Source organism: Calonectris borealis, chromosome 2, assembly GCF_964195595.1.
Source record: "Calonectris borealis chromosome 2, bCalBor7.hap1.2, whole genome shotgun sequence".
NCBI lineage: Eukaryota > Metazoa > Chordata > Aves > Procellariiformes > Procellariidae > Calonectris > Calonectris borealis.
In genome coordinates this window covers 11866687-11885754 of record NC_134313.1, presented here as the reverse complement: position 1 = coordinate 11885754, position 19068 = coordinate 11866687, and the positions used below count along the sequence as shown (strand labels likewise).

Sequence of the window (19068 nt, the reverse complement as noted above, 5' to 3'; positions counted from 1 at the left end):
AGACAAGGGAACTCAGACAATCTTCAGCAGCAGCTTGAACCAGAGCTCTGGACTTCGCATTGGTTCGCATGAGAAGATTGCACACGTCCTTCCACCTCCCCAAAAAATCATACAACCACCTAAGAGCTGCAACGAGACCAGTAACACCTCCAATCTACAGTGTTTTCCAAAGCCTATACATACCTACTTTTTTAGGGATACTCCCTCTACGGGGCTACTTTCTTTCCCAGAATGTTTTCCTGTGGCTGAACCTGTTAATTTGGTAGCAATCAGATGCCTCATCTTTAAAGCAGCTATTTTGCAACCGGCTGCATTATTCCTGGAAGGGTTGTATACTCTCACCTGTTTGTAGACGGGACAGGATTGTTGGATATTAATTCTCAAAGAGACAAGAGATAATTATAATAATGGCCCAGCTGACAATAGTTTCAATAGTTTCCAGCCTCGCTGTCAGCTGACACATTCCTTCCTCCAGATAATATCTGATACACTCAGATATTTCTGAAGCTGTGCCTCCACAGGACGTGCCGTAAGAACTCCAGCGAGCTCCGCGCTCCTCTGCTTTCATACCAAACCTGCAAGGAAGTTGCTACAGGAGGGGTTGTTTATTTTTCTTGAACGTTAATAAGGAACCTGCCTAATAACTTCCAATCCTTCCCTCCTTTCCAGCTGTGATGGTGCTCTGGAGCTCCCTCCCACTGGGTGCACAGCTCTGCAGATCCCCTCGGCGTCACGCCGAGCGGAGGGGGACTCTCTGTACTTGCAGGTGCAACGTGGAAGTGGCTCCGCATGCATGGGTGGGCAGAAAGACTCATTCCTGCTGCCTCATGCGTGATACTCAGTCCTGTGCAGGGCGCAGAACGGGGAGCATCATTCAGAAACTCCTGCCCGCCAACGTTGAAGGGCTGGAGCAAGGCAATGGGAGAGGCTCTGATCCCATCTTAGCTCTAAAGATCAAGGCTTTTAAAATTAAAGAAAGTCTTGACAGTGTTGGTACCTGAAAGGAGCATTAAGTAGTTGCAAACAGCCTTAATACTTTAAAGAGGACTTAATCAAGCAGAGCTGGGACGGCTTGACAATCTGATAATTGCAGCATAAAATTCAGAGAATGCGGAGGCCGTGGGGATGCATGACCAGGCTTTCGGGGCTGATTGTTCTGAAACAGCTCTTCTTTTGCTTTCTGAAGAGAAATTTAAATTACCCAGACTTTCAAAAATAACTGTTTATCTTTCACAAGAGCCTTGAAGACCTTCTCATTTATCATGCACTTAAATCAGTGCAGATTTCCCGTAATTCACCCTTAATCCACAGCTGGACAAAACTCTCTTCTATCAAGGAATGCCAAAACTACTGGTGTTAGCTTGGTCCCTCCCAGTTATCCTTGTCAAGAGGTGTTCATTTGTGTAGGAAGGGCTGATTCAAACTCTACTGGTATTTTTGGGGTTGCTTCAATGGGACTTAGATTAGTTTACAGGTGGTGTATTTAAACAACAAAAATAGTTAGCATTACACAGCCGGTATTGAGATTTTAAAATAGTTGTACATGCATCTGAATAGTTTTATTTTATATAGTTAAGAATAAACCAATCACGGGCTGCTGTGTTTGAAAACAAACTAAAATTTGATACCCAAGTAACTGTGATGGTTTGAAAGAACTGCAAAGTGAGACTGTTTATAAACAAAGTCAAATTCACAGCTGTGGTAATTTTACCCTGAAGCAAAAAAGGTAAAGGCTGCATAGGATGGAAAGACCAAAGCTGGTGAAAAGGATTTTATTCTCTGTATTCAAAAAAGTTACATTACAATGAGGATATTTTCCTTTCAATCCTGATGCGCTCTTCAATTTTACAATCACATAGAATAGGATAAAGCGGGACAAATATATACCAATACATACGTGTCTAATGCCAGACCACTTTTAAAAACTGCTAATGTTTTTGTTTCACTGAAGACTTGATTTCATATGCACTGTCAGATTGAAAAATTAACATTTATAATGTTTGGTTTTACCAATCAGAAAATGAAATAAAACCCTCCTAACTCTGGATCCTGGGCAGGATAATTTCAAATCTGCTTTGGTGTAGGTTGAAGACCGGTGTTTGCAGCACAAGCCAGAGGAGCAGTTCAGGTTCTGTCCTAATTCCTTTGATGACAAAACTTACTTTTCTGGGATTTCAGTGGGTTTCTGTGAAGGACGTGGTACTCGCTGCAGTGCTGCGGGAGTAATTTAGTATCAACATAACACTTACTTTCCCCAGCCCTCTCCCCATTTCGTTTTCTTCTATTTCCTTCTATGCGTTTCCCTTTTCTTGTTGGGAATAAATGGGCTGAATTTTTCTATAGTGAGGGTCGTAGGCTGGCAGATGACGAGAAACATGGAGCAGAGGAAGAAGCTGCCATGTTTGCTGCAAGCCCTCTTGGGCACATAGCTGAGAGCATGTGGGAAAGTAAAATAAATAAATTACACCAGCTGCCACTTTCACCGACCCCATGACACCACTGTCTGAAGGTGGACATCCACAAAGCGAGGATGCACAGCCTTGGCTTCCAACAGCAGATGAGAGTTTCGTATTTGATACGTGCTACCTCTGGTTTAAAACTAGCACTATTTTATTTTATTTTATTTTAATTTAATTTTATTTTGTGATACTGTTGTGATCCTCCCATTCATATTTACTGATGACACATCATCCACAAAACCCGCTGCTTTCTTCTGCACACTTTATTATCATTCTAAAGACTTGTAGCCCATGGCTGGGGCTGCTATACTGGGCTAGCAATGATGGAAACTGCAGCGGTGCTGGTCCCTCTATGTCTTCGACAGGAGGTGTATTTCGGTCTCTGTTTTTCACCACGGTACGCAGACAAGAACAGTGGCCCTCCCAGACATCTGCATTTCTCTTTCGCGCTGGGGAAGTCCGTTGAGAAGGTACTTGTTAGTGCAGCGTATGAGTCTTTCTGAGCCTGGAAGAGGGGGGTAGGAAGATGTTACTAATTTGGTCAATGCTGCGCAGCTTGCAGAAACACTGTCAGCTTCTGCCTACACACATCTCACCTCCTGTTGTCAAAGAAATTACAGGCGCTGGAAGAGATGAAAAAGTAACATGTTTCTTTTCTGGTTTTTATAGTAATAAGGCAAATCGGATTCTTCTTGCCCCTGTAGTTGTGGGCCTGCTTTTTGGACTGGGATCCTTTCTGGGGCAGCTGTGGAGACACGATTCCCTGCATGGGTGCTATTGGATGCCCACTGGTGCACTAAACCTATTTTAACAGCTCTGAGTTCAAGGACCGTATTGGTCTGGGTAAATCTCATACAAGGAGTTAGGACTTTCCAGGAGTAATTAATATCTAGTTAATACTTTCCTGTTTCTCACTGGTGGAAGACCGGCAACCTGCAAAGCTGTGGAGAGGTCAAGTGAAAATTTCAGCAGAAATTTCTGAAGATAACTATGAGTTCATGGTGACCCTACAATTATTAGATGGCTTATTGTCCACTGAAAAAGACATTGTAGATGTCTCCTGAAAATAAAACATGCAGTAGGTGGCATAGGCACGCATAACATTACGATTTGTCTCAGGGGTTTCCAGACGCAAAGAGGTGTGAGAGCTTTTTCCACCATCTCCACTTCTCTCAGGTTTTGCTTTCGTTTCTGCTTCTCACAGGTTCCCTCTCTGCCATCACACATAAATTCCACCCAGGCTCCCAGCTCAGCTCCCCGTTCCTATTTATCACTAAAACCCCATGTCAAAACAATCACGTTGACTCTGCTGTCTCCTTAATGTTATACTTGTGTATTTACTCTTTCCGTATAACAGCTATTTTGTCAAAATGGCCTTTTTACTGGAGATTTATACTTAGTGATTTCATACCTTGCCTGTGTTCTTCTACAGCTGGGGCTGGACATAAGAAATCAGAGTGAAAGTCTTTCTTCATCCATGCTAAAACTGTAAGAGCTGCGCTGGTACACCTCAGAGTTGGCTCCCCAAGAAAAAGTGAACTTACAGTCTGTACAAGACCTGAAGAAATCCTACAGAATATTTTAGACTGTTTCCTCTGAAAGCTGTGTTGTTTCAATAGCACATTTCTTCCAATCCTCCTTTCCTGTTTTTCCATTCATGTGAACACAGGGTATTTTAAGAGTCCATCTGCTCATGTTACTTATTCCTCACTTCAAGTCACAATCCTCGGCGACACTAGTTAATTGCTCTGCCTATGATTATATTGCATCACGAATGGGATTATGATTTTCAACCCTATCTGTACTGGAACAATTTCAAAATATTTCTGCTGTTACCAGCTCTGGCTGAACTTCAACAGCTTTTACAATTTTGAGGATATTTATTGTGTATCTGGCTATTCTGATGCTGTTCTGAAATAGATAAAAGAGACCACAACCGCATTTTACATTAGTTGTAACTAGATTAATTTGGATCTTGCATCTATCTCGCATGTAATTCAGGCCTGCCTTTGGTCACGTTATTTCCATTCACAGCAGCAAGGTCTACTATAGACAGGGGGTGATGTTTTTTTAAAAATAGCGCGATGTATTTTAAGCCATCTCTAAGGGTAAATCCGATTCTGAAAATGTCAGTAGGTGAAGCAGCTACATCATGACTATAAAACGGCTCTTGGTTGTTTTATCACCCTTTCTGCATAAAACTGTCCCTCCTTTACCAACAGGACACGGGACAGGAGAAAACGGTCCAAATTTTGCTTGCAGCCCTCTGCTCTGTGAGGAGTTTGAGTTTGCAAACACTCCGCTTGGCGAAACGCTGCTCAGCAGAAAGGGTTGCCAAAAAAAAAAAAACCACACCAAAAAAATGGGAAGGGGGATTTTTTTTTTTTTGGGGGGGGGAAGGGGTCAGCCCACGGCGCGGCGGGGGGTCGTGGGAACCGCAGGTGCCCGGGGCGGGGGCAGCGGCTGCCTCCCGCGGGCGCGGCCGGCCGGGAGAGGGCGCGATGGGCCCACGGTAGCGGCGGCGGCCGTGGGAAACCGGGGCCGCCCCCCAGCGCCGGCGGGCGCCTCACCGCGGGTGAGGAGGGGGATCCTCCCGCCTCGCGGGGCGGCCCCACGCTCCGCGTCACCCCCCCGGGGCTTGTGCTCACCGTGTGCTTAGAAAAAAGCTGGGGGGTGGGGGGGAATAAATAAATATAATATAGGAATAAAAAATTCCAGCGGGGGTGCCCGCGGTGAGGTCGGGACAGCCGCCTGGAAGCGTTTGGGGGGCACTCCGGGGGGTCCCTGCATCTCCCGCGGGTGCGGAGCCCAGCGCGGCGGGGCGGGGGGTAGGATGCGCGGGGCGTAGCTCGGCGGGGGCTGGCGGCAGCCCCGGGGGGCGGTGGGGGAATCGCAAGTGCGTGAGCTGCGCCCGCCTGAGCGGCGGGAAGGGGTCGGGAGTATCCGTGCGGGTCGCCGGCAGCTAACGGTTTGGCGGGGCCGCGGTCCTGGCGGGCCCGCCTGCCCGCCGCGATGGGGGGGACCCGCCCCGTCGGGACTCGGTAGCGCCGCGGCTCCGCGCTCCCTCGGGGATGGCCGAAGGGGCGGGAGGGGGCACCCGGGGCGGAGGAGAAGGGGCCGCCGGTGGGGGTCAGAGTGGGGGCGGCACAAGCCAGGGCGGGGGCACACGCGTGGAACCGTGAAAGACAGAGCGGCTGCAAGGTGACCCCCGTGGGGCCCTGCCTCCGCCCCCCCGCAGCCTCCCTCTCCCGGTTTAATCCTCTGCAGGCGCCGGCAGAGGCGGGATAATCAAGCGGCGACCGGGGCCGGGGGTGCCCGAGCCACACACGCTCCGTTGTGCCGGGAGCCAGCGCCTCCCCCGCCGCCGCTCGGCCACCCCTCTCCCCCGGCGGGGCCGGCTCGCCCTCGGTGCGCGCCGAAGCCTTTTTCAGGGGGGTAGAGGAGAGGGTGAAGCCCCTTCCCCTGCCGCCGCCATCGGGGGGCATTGCGCTCTGCCTGCTGGAAAGCCGGCGGGAGGAGGGGAGCGGCGAGGAGCTGCCTTTTAATCCCTACTAGTATTTTTTTTTTTTTTACTATGTTTACTTCCGACCTCTCCTTGCGCGGCTCGTAGTAAAAAGAAAAAAAAAATAGTAAAATAAATAAAAAGGGCCGCGGAGCGCTGCACCGCCTCTCCCCGGCGCTCCTCTCCCTCCCGCCCGGCGCAGGCCGGGAGAAAAGCGCCGGCGCGGATCTCTCCGCAGCCGAGCGGTGGGGCGGAGGGGAGCGGAGGGGAGCAGCGCGGGGCAGCGCGGGGCAGCGCGGCCGCCCCCTCGCGGCGCGCCCTCCTCGCGGCGGGAGCGCGCAGCCTGCGCGGCTGCCGGGGCGGGCGGGCGGGCGGGCCGGGGAAAGGCGGCGCGCAACGGCGGGAGCGCGCAGCAGGCCCGGCGGTGCTGCCCCCGCCCCCGCGGCACCTCCCGCCCGCCCCTCGCCGGCGCTTTAAAGGAGGAAAGCAACTAAACTTCTATTGTACCGGACAGAGCGCGCCGCGCCGCCTTGGACCCTACGATCTGCTGCACGCCGGGAAGGCGGCTTCTCCCCGCTGCTCCGTGTGGTGTTTTAAACCCTGGTGGGAGGAAGAGATCTACGTTCTCCCGGCGTTTTGTCTGGGTTGTTTTTTTTTTTTCCCGTCCTTTCCGGCGGTTCTTTTTTATTTTTTATTATATATATTTTTTTTGCCTTGTTTTGTTGTTCCCCGCACCACCCGCAATAATTGCCTCGCTACGTTTCGCAGCTGGCGCGTTGGAGAAGCCGGTGAGTTGCGGGGCTCTGCTTTTCCCATCACTCGATTCCCCGCGGTTGTGGCGTTTGGACTGACACGGGCTGGTGACACCCGGGCTGCCGGCGGGGCTGCGCTCCGCGGACGTGGATACCGACGGTCCCTCCCGAGGGACGCTCTCCTCTGCCGGGGCACCGGCGTTCCCATCGTTTTCCCTGCGCTCGGATTTTAATTTTCTTTTTTTTTTTTTTGGGGGGGGGAGCATTTGCTTCTCCCGCGTATGCGCGGGCAGATTATGGTTATTGCACATACTGCTTATATGCATGTATATATTCGCATATATATGTGTGCGTATATATATATTACAAGATTTGGCAAAGTTTGCCAAGGTCCGTGCCCGTCCCCGTGCGCTGCCAGCACGCCCAGGTGGGTGGCTGGGGAGCAGCCTGGCTCTCGGCTGGAAGCTGCCGGGCGCTCGCCGCCCCCTCCCGCCCGGCTCCCGGGACGCGGGAGGCGGGATGGGGCTGGCGCTCCGGCCCCGGGAGGGAAGGGGCTCCGTGTGAGCGGGGCTCCGTGTGAGCGGTGCCCCTGTGAGCGCGGCGGCGGCGGCTGCGGAGGAGCGGCGGGCGGGGAGCGGAGCTGAGCCGAGCGACGCAGGGCGGCCGAGCTGCCGGAGCCCCTCCGGGGGAGCCGCCGGCCGCGGGGAGGGTGGTCCGGGAGCCGGGGGCCGACCCCTCGGTAGATCAGGTCGCGCCGCCCGGTTGTCCTGCCGAGCTTGGAAGGGGGTGAAGGGAGGTCGTGCATTTATTTTTTTCATTATTATTATTATTACATTTTTTAATTACTAAACGCAACTGCGCGTTTCCCCGCCGGCACGGCGTGGGGAGCCGGGGGGCAGCGCTGCGCGCCGGGGGGGCCGGTGGCCCCGCCGAGGCCGGGGGCAGCCGATCCCCGCGGCGGAGCGCGGCTCACCCGGGCGCGCCCCTCTCCCCCCTCCCGCCCGCAGGCACCAGCCGCCGCGATGCCGCTCAGCGCCGGCTTCCCCAGCAAGAACTACGACTACGACTACGACTCGGTGCAGCCCTACTTCTACTTCGAGGAGGAGGAGGAGAACTTCTACCTGGCGGCGCAGCAGCGGGGCAGCGAGCTGCAGCCCCCCGCCCCGTCCGAGGACATCTGGAAGAAGTTTGAACTGCTGCCCACGCCGCCCCTCTCCCCCAGCCGCCGCTCCAGCCTGGCCGCCGCCTCCTGCTTCCCCTCCACCGCCGACCAGCTGGAGATCGTGACCGAGCTCCTCGGGGGGGACATGGTCAACCAGAGCTTCATCTGCGACCCGGACGACGAGTCCTTCGTCAAGTCCATCATCATCCAGGACTGCATGTGGAGCGGCTTCTCCGCCGCCGCCAAGCTGGAGAAGGTGGTCTCCGAGAAGCTGGCCTCCTACCAGGCGGCCCGCCGGGAGGGGGGCCCCGCCGCCCGCCCCGGCCCGCCGCCCGCCGGGCCGCCGCCGCCACCGCCCGGTCTCGCCGCCTCCCCCGCCGCCTCGGCCGGCCTCTACCTGCACGACCTGGGCGCCGCCGCCGCCGACTGCATCGACCCCTCGGTGGTCTTCCCCTACCCGCTCAGCGAGCGGGCCCCGCGGGCCGGACCGCCCGGCGCCAGCCCCGCGTCCCTGCTGGGCGACGACACGCCGCCCACCACCAGCAGCGACTCGGGTGAGTGGGGCCCACGCGTGCTCGGGGGAGGGCGTGGGGATCCGCGCGGTGCCGAGTGCCCCCGGGGGCTCCGCCGGAGGAGCGGGGCGGCGGCCCCCCGCCCGCCTCCCTCCTCGCCCCCCGCTCCCCCTCTCTCCCCCGCCCCGCGTGGGCTTTTTTAAATGCCACGTTAGCGCGGCACGGAGAGACTCCCAACGAATTTATTTCCTGGAAAACCAGCCCAGTTTTCCCTCCAGGGGTGGAAGGAAGAAAGGGGGGAAAAAAAAAAAGGAAGGGGGGGGAGGGAGAAACTTTCATAACGGGGTCAGAGTCGGTCTCCAGCACCGCGGTGTCCCGGTGAAGCCGGCTCCCGGTGCCACCCGTGGGCCGGGAAGGAGTTAACTCCCGCCCGAGAGCCGCGGGGGGAATGTGCAGTCAGGGAGGTGTTAGTGAAAGTGACTGCAGAGGAGTGAATGGGGCTGGGAAAGTTTTAGAAATGCTTCCTTAGGTATTTGACAGCGTGTTCCGCTCCGTCATAAATTTGGTTTGAAAGTGAGTTTCTACTCAAAGCGCTACAGCCTTCCCCTTTCCCCCCGCCCCCCCTTGGATTTTCCACAAATTAGCAGATCAAGAGAGATTCAGAAAATGTCTCTGAATACACATGTGTGTTAAGTAAGCTTTCTTTTGAGGCGTGGCCAAAGCCTTCTAAATCCTTAATTAAGGGCAGCTTGAGTCTGGGAGCTTTATTGCGCTGAACTGCTGACAACCGAGGTTAAACTTCCCTGCTATCTTTCATGCGCTCCTCGGAATTACGCAAGATCTTTGCAACTTTTGAAATCAGGGAGCTGGGGTTTAGAGCATGGTCCGTGAGTCCTATTGCACTTGAAGCGTTGCTTCCTTAAGGGAAAGGCTCTTGGGGAAAGCGGAGTCCAGCAGCATCAAATGGTTTTAATAAGGGTTTATCAACGGGTTCCTTGCTGTGCAGCTCAGAGTAACCTTCCCTTATAAATACAGCGGTCTTGGGACTATTGGGACAGACCAGCTTATAAGTCTTTTATTTATTTTTTCCCCTTGCAGAAGAAGAACAAGAGGAAGATGAGGAAATTGATGTCGTTACATTAGCTGAAGCGAATGAATCCGAATCCAGCACAGAGTCCAGCACAGACACATCAGAAGAGCACAGTAAGCCCCACCACAGCCCGCTGGTTCTCAAACGGTGTCACGTCAACATCCATCAGCACAATTATGCCGCTCCTCCTTCCACGAAGGTTGAATACCCAGCTGCAAAAAGGCTAAAGTTGGACAGTGGCAGAGTTCTCAAACAGATCAGCAATAACCGAAAATGCTCGAGTCCCCGCACGTCAGATTCGGAAGAGAACGACAAAAGGCGAACGCACAATGTCTTGGAGCGCCAGAGGAGAAACGAGCTGAAGCTGAGTTTCTTTGCTTTGCGTGACCAGATACCTGAGGTGGCCAACAACGAAAAGGCGCCCAAGGTTGTCATCCTGAAAAAAGCAACGGAGTACGTTCTTTCCATCCAGTCGGACGAACACAGACTGATCGCAGAGAAAGAGCAGTTGAGGCGGAGGAGAGAACAGTTGAAACACAAACTCGAGCAGCTAAGGAACTCTTGTGCATAGGAACTCTTGGGCATCGCTTAGAATAACCCAAACTAGACTGAAACTATGATAAAATATTAATGTTTCCAATATCACTCATGAACTACACCAGTCCATCGAGTATGGAACTATTGCAACTGCATGCTGTGCGATTTAACTTGAGACTACACAACCTTGGCTGAATCTCCCAAGGGTTTGGCCAGAACCTCAAAACTGCCTCATAATTGATACTTTGGGCATAAGGGATGATGGGACATTCTTCATGCTTGGGGATGAACTCTTCAACTTTTTTTCTTTTAAAATTTTGTATTTAAGGCATTTTTTCATATGAGAATCCCAAAAAAAAGTTGTCCCCAGATTGCTGTATATATTTACACATCTTATTGCCATGTAAATACCTTTTAATAAAGTCTTTATAGAAAAATGTGCAACATTAATACGCAACAGTTGTGGCAACTGGATTTATACTTGTCTTGAACTTCTGTGCCATAACATTTCACAATTTTGTTTTTTATTTAAATACATTTTTTCTTTTAAAAATGATTTTTATTTTGTTTTTAGATAAATAAATATTTGCCCAAAATATAATTAGCTAAATCCTGTGTAAAGACTTTGCTTTGTCTCCCACTGTTGTCATTAGATGCTTATTTCCATGACATCCCTCTCCCTGTCATCATGGCAGTGACCTGACAAAAGTCAAAGGAGAGTTAGGTGAGAGGAAGTGATGATAGTTTTGCAGCTTAGTAGGGAGTTGGGTTTCTTCCCTCCCCTCTTGTTTCAAGTAGATAAGATCATTGGTCTAATGTGCTTTGTCGGTTCAATCAGTGTTGCCACCAGTGTCTCCGTGAAGGTGCTGGTAGTGATGTCTGTCTTGGCCATGGTCATCTGCCTGAGTCGAGGCGTTGTGTTTTTACACCCGTCACACCCGCGTACGGGTTCTGCATTCCTTCCACATACGTTCAAACTAAATTTTTGGGGCATGACCTCCATTCTGCATTAGGGACCCAGGTACGTATTTTGAGGGCTGCTTTGTAGTAGGCTCACCTTAATTGCTTCCTGTTTGATTTTGAACAGAAGTTAAATGGGATAAGAAAATAAACTGAGATGGTGAGTGTTGAAGTGGTTAAAACAACAGAGCGGTTTCCCTTTTTAAGTGCTGAAATCAGCAGAGCCAATCTTCTTAGACAAGCACCTTAACACTTCCTTAACGTGAATAGTTACTTGGGATTTCAAGGAATACAAAGTTCAAGGACACACAAAAAGGGAGCAAAGGAAAAGAAGAGCTATTTCTCACCTGGAGAATATGCTCGGACAGATTTGTAACATTTGCCAGACATATTAAATCATATTTACATTCAGGAATTGTCTCATGGTCAGCTTCGGATGGGCCATAAAGTACTAGCTTGACACAGCTCCTAAGATGAGATTTGATCTTTTTCTCCCTTCCTTTCACCCACTTAGCTCCACTTTGGTCAGAACTTGAGCAAGAAATCAATGAGCCTTTTGATGTGGGGGAAGAAGGTGCTTTTCAAAAAGTTGAACCTTGTACTTTTCGATTTTCATAATTCCCGTTAAATACATATTTGCTTGGCTTCTAACCATTCGAGCCGCGGTGCTGCCAGATAACACCAGTGCCAGCAACCGAACTGAGGCTGAGGGTTCAGGTTTTCTATAGCTTTCGAGTTCGGAGCAGGAAGAAGAAGGGTTGAGTGTGGGTGTATATGGTGCGGGGGAGCGGAGGTAGCGTTTTAGGGACAGGGTAGGTGCCAAAGGTCTCTGCCCTGCAAAGCCTCACGTAACCACCCTAACGATTTTGCACAGGGGACTCCCAAAAGAAAAGAAGTGTTCAAATCCCATTTGATGAGGTGCTTTAGGTACTGGGCTGAAGATTTCTTGGGAAAAAAATCATTCTGTTAGAAAACCAGGAGAAAGCAAGGCTTTTTTCTCCAATTTGTCTGCACCACCTGCTTGTAGCTGGGTTTATAGAAGTGGTCTGTAGTTGCTTTTTTCAGTGTGTGATTCAGGTATTCACTTATGAGGAAAAAGAGTGATGTGAAATGAAACTGTTAATTGTATCTGAACTGTAGATCAGGACATCTTCCAGCTCTGAATAACAGAAAAGTTCTACCTTTTATTAGACAGGATAACTTATTTGTTAAAGAATTTCTTGTTTAAAAGAACACGAATTGCATTTGCTTTTTGGCGTACACTCTCTCTTAAATATTGCTTAGGAACAAAAGCAACCTGCTGCTCAAGAATCTCTAACTGCATCCCCATCCTCCGAAAAAAACCAAGAGGTGTAGATCCATCCACGAACTACAAAAAAACTCTTGTCACCTTTGGGTCCCACTTTCATGTATTAGCAAAACTCTCTCACTTCTTCCCGTTAAATGAGATTAGACCACAATGATTAATAAACCTCTCTTTGTTTGTCGGCTTCTTAAATCATTTGGAGAATAGTTTGGGTTTTTTCTTCTATCTGCAGAAGGTCCTCGGTCTTTCGATGAATAGGATACTTGCAGTTATTTAATTTCTTAATCTCATCTTTTAATTGAGCATCAGTTCCACTTGCCACTTTCCTACTGGAAGAATACACCAGGTCATGAATGTGATCCCCAACTGCCACTCTAAGAGAGTATGATTTTATGGGATGACGCTTCATATTTACGACATTTCCTACTTTATTGAAGGATTACAAAGTACCTAAATAATGTAGTAAAAAAAAAATAAAATTAACACAGCCTACAGGTGCAGGGGTAAAAAAACCTCTCCTGCTCATTAAACTGCTGCTACAATAAAGAGGAAGGCGGCTTCCACTTTCCGACTCCGTGCGAGAGATTGGGGCGCTCGGAAGACACAGACATCCCACCGGAGTTTCTGGGCTGGATTCAGTTAGTAACGCATTGTATATGATAGGGAAGTGTTGGTTTTTGCTGCTGTTTTGGAGCAATAAAGGAGATAAGCTTATAACAGAAGTCTCTGAGCCTTGAAATAAAATGCAGTAAATATTTACAGTGCTTGCCAAACAGCTGTACCAAAACACTACTTGAAATACAAGGAGCATTTTTAGCTTTATCTCTGTGCTCCTTTACTTTCACAGAAGATTTCAAGCCACTTCTCTTCCAGAAAAACATTAGGCAAAGTATGGCATCAAAGGAAACTAAAAACAAACCATCATGGTGAAAATAAAATTGCCCTTATCATATACTCTCACTGTTCTCATTTAATAATACTGATTTTTAGGGTTCCAGCTTCATTTTTTTTCTTCTGTATACGTTCTATCTTTCCAGCCAACTAATAATCTGAATGACTTCAACATATCAATACAGAATATGCTGGGGGAGCATTGGGAGCACCTGTTTTGGCTTAATTCAGCTCCCGTCTGAGTCTGTGGAAATTCCATGTTTCTTCCAGGGAAACAGACTCATGCCAGCGGAGGATGCTCTTGAAAATTTTATCACTGCCTATAAAGAAATCACTTTACTTGCTGCTGCCATAACCACTCTTGCCCCTGTAGCACTTTGTAACCATTGCAGGAGTTGAGAGATGACAAACATTTCATCAGAGTTGTACTAAAAGGAGAATTTCAGGTAAGTGGAATAGAATTACTGTAAACTGGAAATAAGCCAGGCCACTTCAGTTAACATCTGAATTTATTCAAAACGGAAGGTAGAGCTGGTTGTTTCATCTACAGAGATGAACCATCTTCTAATATGCTGGATTTTTTTTTAACTTTTTTTTTTTTGATTGATCTGTGTTAGAGTAATCTGTCAATGAATTATCAGAAAAATAAAACCAAATGATAAGGAACCCTAACACAACCAGACAGCTTGGGAAGAGACTCAGGATTTACTTCCCAGCTTACGGGTTTGCTATTTCCTCATTTTAAGAGGACATCTACGGGAGCTTCTGAAGAAAAAAAAAAAAGGCTCTGCTGACTGAAAACTAACCCCTGATTTCCCCTTGAGGTTTCCATGCAGATGAGGCCTAAACCTGCCTAGAAAAAAAAAATCAAGAAATGAGATAGATGAGCTGCAAGAGCCAGATTTCATTTCCAGTACAAAACGTTTAACATTCAGCACGTTTTACCTGCCTTCGTGCCATTTACTCATCTCAGGCTGTGCTGGTTTTGGCTGGGGTAGAGTTAATTTTCTTCACAGCAGCTGGTATGGGGCTGTGTTTTGGATTTGTGCTGGAAACAGTGTTGATAACACAGGGATGGTTTCGTTACTGCTGAGCAGCGCTTACACAGAGCCAAGGCCTTCTCTGCCTCTCACCCCACCCCACCAGCGAGGAGGCTGGGGGTGCACAAGAAGCTGGGAGGGGACACAGCTGGGACAGCTGACCCCAACTGACCAAAGGGATATTCCATACCATATGACGTCATGCTCAGCACATAAAGCTGGGGGAAGAAGAAGGAAGGGGGGGACGTTCGGAGTGATGGCATTTGTCTTCCCAAGTAACCCTTACATGTGATGGAGCCCTGCTTTCCTGGAGATGGCTGAACACCTGCCTGCGATGGGAAGGAGTGAATGAATTCCTTGTTTTGCTTTGCTTGTGTGCGCAGCTTTTGCTATTAAACTGTCTTTATCTCAACCCACGAGTTTTCTCACTTTTACCCTTCCGATTCTCTCCCCCTTCCCACCGGGGGGGAGTGAGCGAGCGGCTGGGTGGGGATGAGTTGCTGGCTGGGGTTAAACCATGACATAGCTGTAGAGTCAGTGGGGACAGGCAACGGTGAGAACATTATCCGAGATTCAGAATAACGGCTAGGAAGTCAAAGGGTTTTTTTTTCCTAATGCTGCCATTCACCTTCTACAGACATCTTGAGCAAAGGGAGGGTGCAAGCATTTGGAGCATCTTGCTGATGGCGGTGGACTCAGCGGTGTGAGTAATGCACGTCATGGAAGAGTTGCAGTTACCACGCATCCAGGTGGGAACAGGGTTGGGTGAGACATTGGTCAGGCAGTGACAATACCACCTCTTAATTAGTTGTTGACTATATGACAGGGTATTTTTTCACATCTCTACAGAGGCTAAGGACCTAAGTGTTCCCAGATTCCGTCTTCCTAGGAAATAAGTTCATTTTTCTTATAATAAAAAGTATACCCTTTGGTGCTAAATATTAGTGCATATGAAACAGTTTCATTTGCCAGTTGCCAAAACTATTTAACATTTGTAGTTACTGAGCGAACCTTGCTCCACGTTGCCACCAATGCAGCCTGAGCTGCATGGTCGTGCTTGAAGCCATGAGACATGAGGGAGAAGTCGTTGGCTGAGAGTGAAGCTGCACGACTCTGGCTGACTTTGATGGCAAAGTATCTTATTCCCACAAGCACTGCAGTTTCCAGCTTGATCTACGAATTGTGGAGCTATTCCTTGTTCTACGCAAGTCTGGGAGAAAGCAGCTAGGTAGGTTAGATCCTGACATCATTATTATGGTGATTGCATTTTGTTGCTAAACTCACCTTTCATGTATGTCTTTCTATGGGTCTTGCCATGGCTACTCTTCTGTTGAATACATTTCCATTCAAGGCAAAACTTTTCTTGCAACCATGTGTAATTTCCATCGCAAGCTTCTATGTCCCAATTATGTAGAGTTATGTTTTCCCTATAGGATCAAAAAGAAAAAAAAAAAGAAGAAATAAAGAATTAGGTGCTATGAATGAAGAAGTTTTAAAATACAGGCTGCAAAAATGGAGCAATCTGTCTGGGTAACAAAGAGTTCCAAGCAGAGAAATTAACACTGCTTGGAACTAATTAGCCCCATCAGATTTCTTCATGCTAATTTATCCATGATGAAAGAGGACAGAAATAGCAGGAGGAAAAAAAAAAAAAGAAAAATTACAGGAACTGTGCTTTATATACAACTACTACGACTAGGCAAACCCTCAAAAATTCCGCAGGCTGAAGTGCGAGCGTGCGTGATCGAATGCAAAGCCCTGCTCCCGCAGCCACGTCCCTTCGGACACCTCGGGATGGCTGCAGGTTGCAGTGGCACAGCAGCGCTCCCGTTTCCCAGCACATTTTTCTTCCAGGCGCCACGCGTGTGCAAGGGGCTGCTCGTAGGGATGCAGCTGCTGGAGCGAGAGCTTCTTTCCACTCCTTTTTCTCCCATTAATCTGCTCCGTGACGACAGCAGAACCAAACAAAGCCTCTCGGTGCAGGTAGCGCCTGTGATCTAGTGCCCAGCTGAGTGTCTGACAAAGCCTTTTTTGGCTTGTGACCAAGGCCGTGCTGCGCTACGGATGAGTTAGGGGAAGAGGAATCAACTCTGCAACTGTGCAGATACAGCAAATATGAACTAAAGGTTTGCACACTTCGCCACGGTACGAAAATATCCCCGCTCTCCCTCCGCTGCAGAAAAGGGGTGCCTGCAATACCAGGTGGGCTCCTACCCCAGCACTGGACAGACCCCACGTTGCTCGTCTTCTAAATTTATTCGGTCTGATTTATGTAGTTTATTTAGGTTTATTCAGTCTGATATGGGCAATGCTGTTTTCTAGAATTCTTTGGGTCTTCATTTGACTGCACGACAATCACTCCTTAAATCATTTGGGTTTATTCATGCCATATGTGTCCCAAGAAAGAAAACCTGCTCTGTAATAACTGCTACCAGAACAAGGCCTTCCAAGAATGCTTTTGGAAAGCTGGTGTAGATGTATGAAAAACAAGCAAAAATGTGCTAGAAAATATAGTGAGGAGGCTGGATCAGACAACAAAGACAACCTTTCCACCCCCAGTTTCTATCAGGGTTTCTTCACTATTCCACACTTCACTAATTTACTTTTAGGCTACACGTTAAAATCAGGAATAGAGGAGCAACCCAAATCTAAATTAAAAGGATGTAACAAGGTATATCGCAAGCATTTTACTATAATCCGTGTTCCATGCACATACAAATTTCAGAGAGAAATCAAATATGATCCATTAGTTTCTGAGGAACCTGAACAAAGACGCTTCTGCCTTGGACTGGGCTGGGTTTTCAACAGTAAACCGCATTGCTATATAACAGCTGCAACCTAGCTTTCAAATATAAGACCTTTTATATATATATTGTATAAATGTGATGGATGGGAGAGGAAAAGGGAGGTTTTTTTTTTTACTTTTTTCAACCAAGTATTTTTCATAGACAGAGGTTTTACGAAAAAATCCATCAGACACTAATAGCTCACCATGTATTGTGATTCGCAATGGATTCAGAGAAGAAAAGCTGTATTATTTTGATAAATTTTACTGTTTTATAATATTAATTTGATCTGCAAAATTCCTTTCATCTGGGGTAAAGCAGATTTTTCTTTGGGCACAAGTAAAATGTTATTATGTGTTCTCACTATCGTTCATCATTATGGTAAAGAGTAAGATAATATTGTATTGTGTCTAGACTTCCACATTTTGAGGGAATTTAAAAGGCTATATGAATATCTTATGAAGTGATCGCAAAATAAAATTGACATCAAAGTGATTCAATGATGTAACATATTATTCCCTCCCTGTAAAATCGGATTCTTACTGAAAAACGCTTTCCTCCTTTTGCGTTTGTGATAGAGAAAAAAAATGAGTCTCCTGCCCTTATGGAACAACACAGCACTTTCCCATGCTTTACAAGGGCAAAAGTATTCATCAGCATCTGTACTTTTATTTGAAATTTAATTTTTGGTGCTTGATTAAAATGAATCCACCCCTTCCCCATTCATTTCAGCATGCTGCCCTAAAACCGAGACCTGAGCGTGACACCCAAAAGAGTGAACACAAACTGCGAAAGCATTAACGGGGCTCCAGGGGCCAAAATAATCACCACATAGTTATGACCTGCTTAGCAGCTGGAGCAAAATATCTGGGCAGCGAGGTGACTGCCACGGAGGTCTGTGCAGCTGCACCGCATTGCCTGGCCGTGGGGGTTCCCCCATCCCTCTAACTCCTGTTCAAACTCCTTTTTCCTAAAATCAGTGCCCAAATTCCCATTAATGTCATGCACTAATGTAAGGGAATGCTACGTGCCAGAAGATTTTAAGCTCAGTTGATGTTTCCATGAGGTTCCTCTGTAAATGTGCCTCTTGCTGGCCCTTGCGGAGCTTGCTCGGAGGAACAGTAAATCCCACCGAAGAGCGTCGGCTCCTGGAACAGACACGCCGCATCCCCACAATGCAAAGTGCTGATCGGATGTGAAGTCACTTTGCTGGTTCAAATCTTTTTAAAATGCTTTGAATAGAAAGCTTTGTCCTGCCAGACGTTATGGCAAATCTGGTATCCTACCACAACCGGTCTAAAGTCATGATGAACACCTCATGGTGTGCAGATCAGTGACGACGTTGATGGGAATCATATTTATCCTGCTGGATGCTCCAGCCATGCATGGTTTCGATTTTGTGACTATGAGGCCACCACAACCCATTTATTCCCTAATTTAATTGGCTCTGTGTAAATGAGCTTTCACTTCATACCTTCCTTTGTCTTAGTATGCATTGGGAGCAAAGTCTTGGCCTCTTCACGAAGCACCACACAAACCACAAAACACTTAGTGACTCCAGCAGGGCCAGGATTACAACCTTAATTTTGCAATCTTTCTTTAATCTTCTCTTAATTAATTTAATTCTGATATCATTATCTAGATTGCCCCATTCATTTAGCATCACAGCATCTATCTCTTCATTCTCACTGGAAGGCTTTGGTAACTTTGCAAATGTTGCAGCTCTATCTCCCATCCCTACCTTTTGATCTTTACTAACAACCTTCCTTTAATGTCTGCTGAGCTCAGCCTTTTATCAGGCAAAGCGCTCCGCCCTCCCTGGCAGAGGGGGCACTACTCTGATCAACGTACGCATGAGGAGCTGGGTTTCTACCGTCTACCTCTCGAGGTGATCCTGCTGGCCAGTCCTGGCTCTCCAGCCAGTTTTAAAACCGGTTCAGCCAAATCAGATTTAAAACTGAAGGGCAGACAGGATTTCATAAAGTTTTACAAGGCAGCCCATTCCAGTTTTAACTCATTTTCGGACCCGCATGGTCTCTGCTGGGGGGTTTCTCCTTGTGTGTTTCTCCTT

At 48.2% G+C, this 19068-nt stretch overlaps 1 protein-coding gene across 1 annotated transcript; it reads left to right on the top strand.

Moving 5' to 3' along the window:
- The first annotated feature begins 6671 nt into the window (after positions 1-6671).
- On the top strand, positions 6672-10832 carry MYC (MYC proto-oncogene, bHLH transcription factor). The gene is made up of 3 exons (XM_075141161.1): positions 6672-6749; positions 7721-8429; positions 9486-10832. Exons 2-3 carry the CDS (start codon positions 7736-7738, stop codon positions 10046-10048), a joined length of 1257 nt encoding a protein of 418 aa, XP_074997262.1. The 5' UTR covers positions 6672-6749; positions 7721-7735; the 3' UTR covers positions 10049-10832.
- The last annotated feature ends 8236 nt before the right edge of the window (positions 10833-19068 follow it).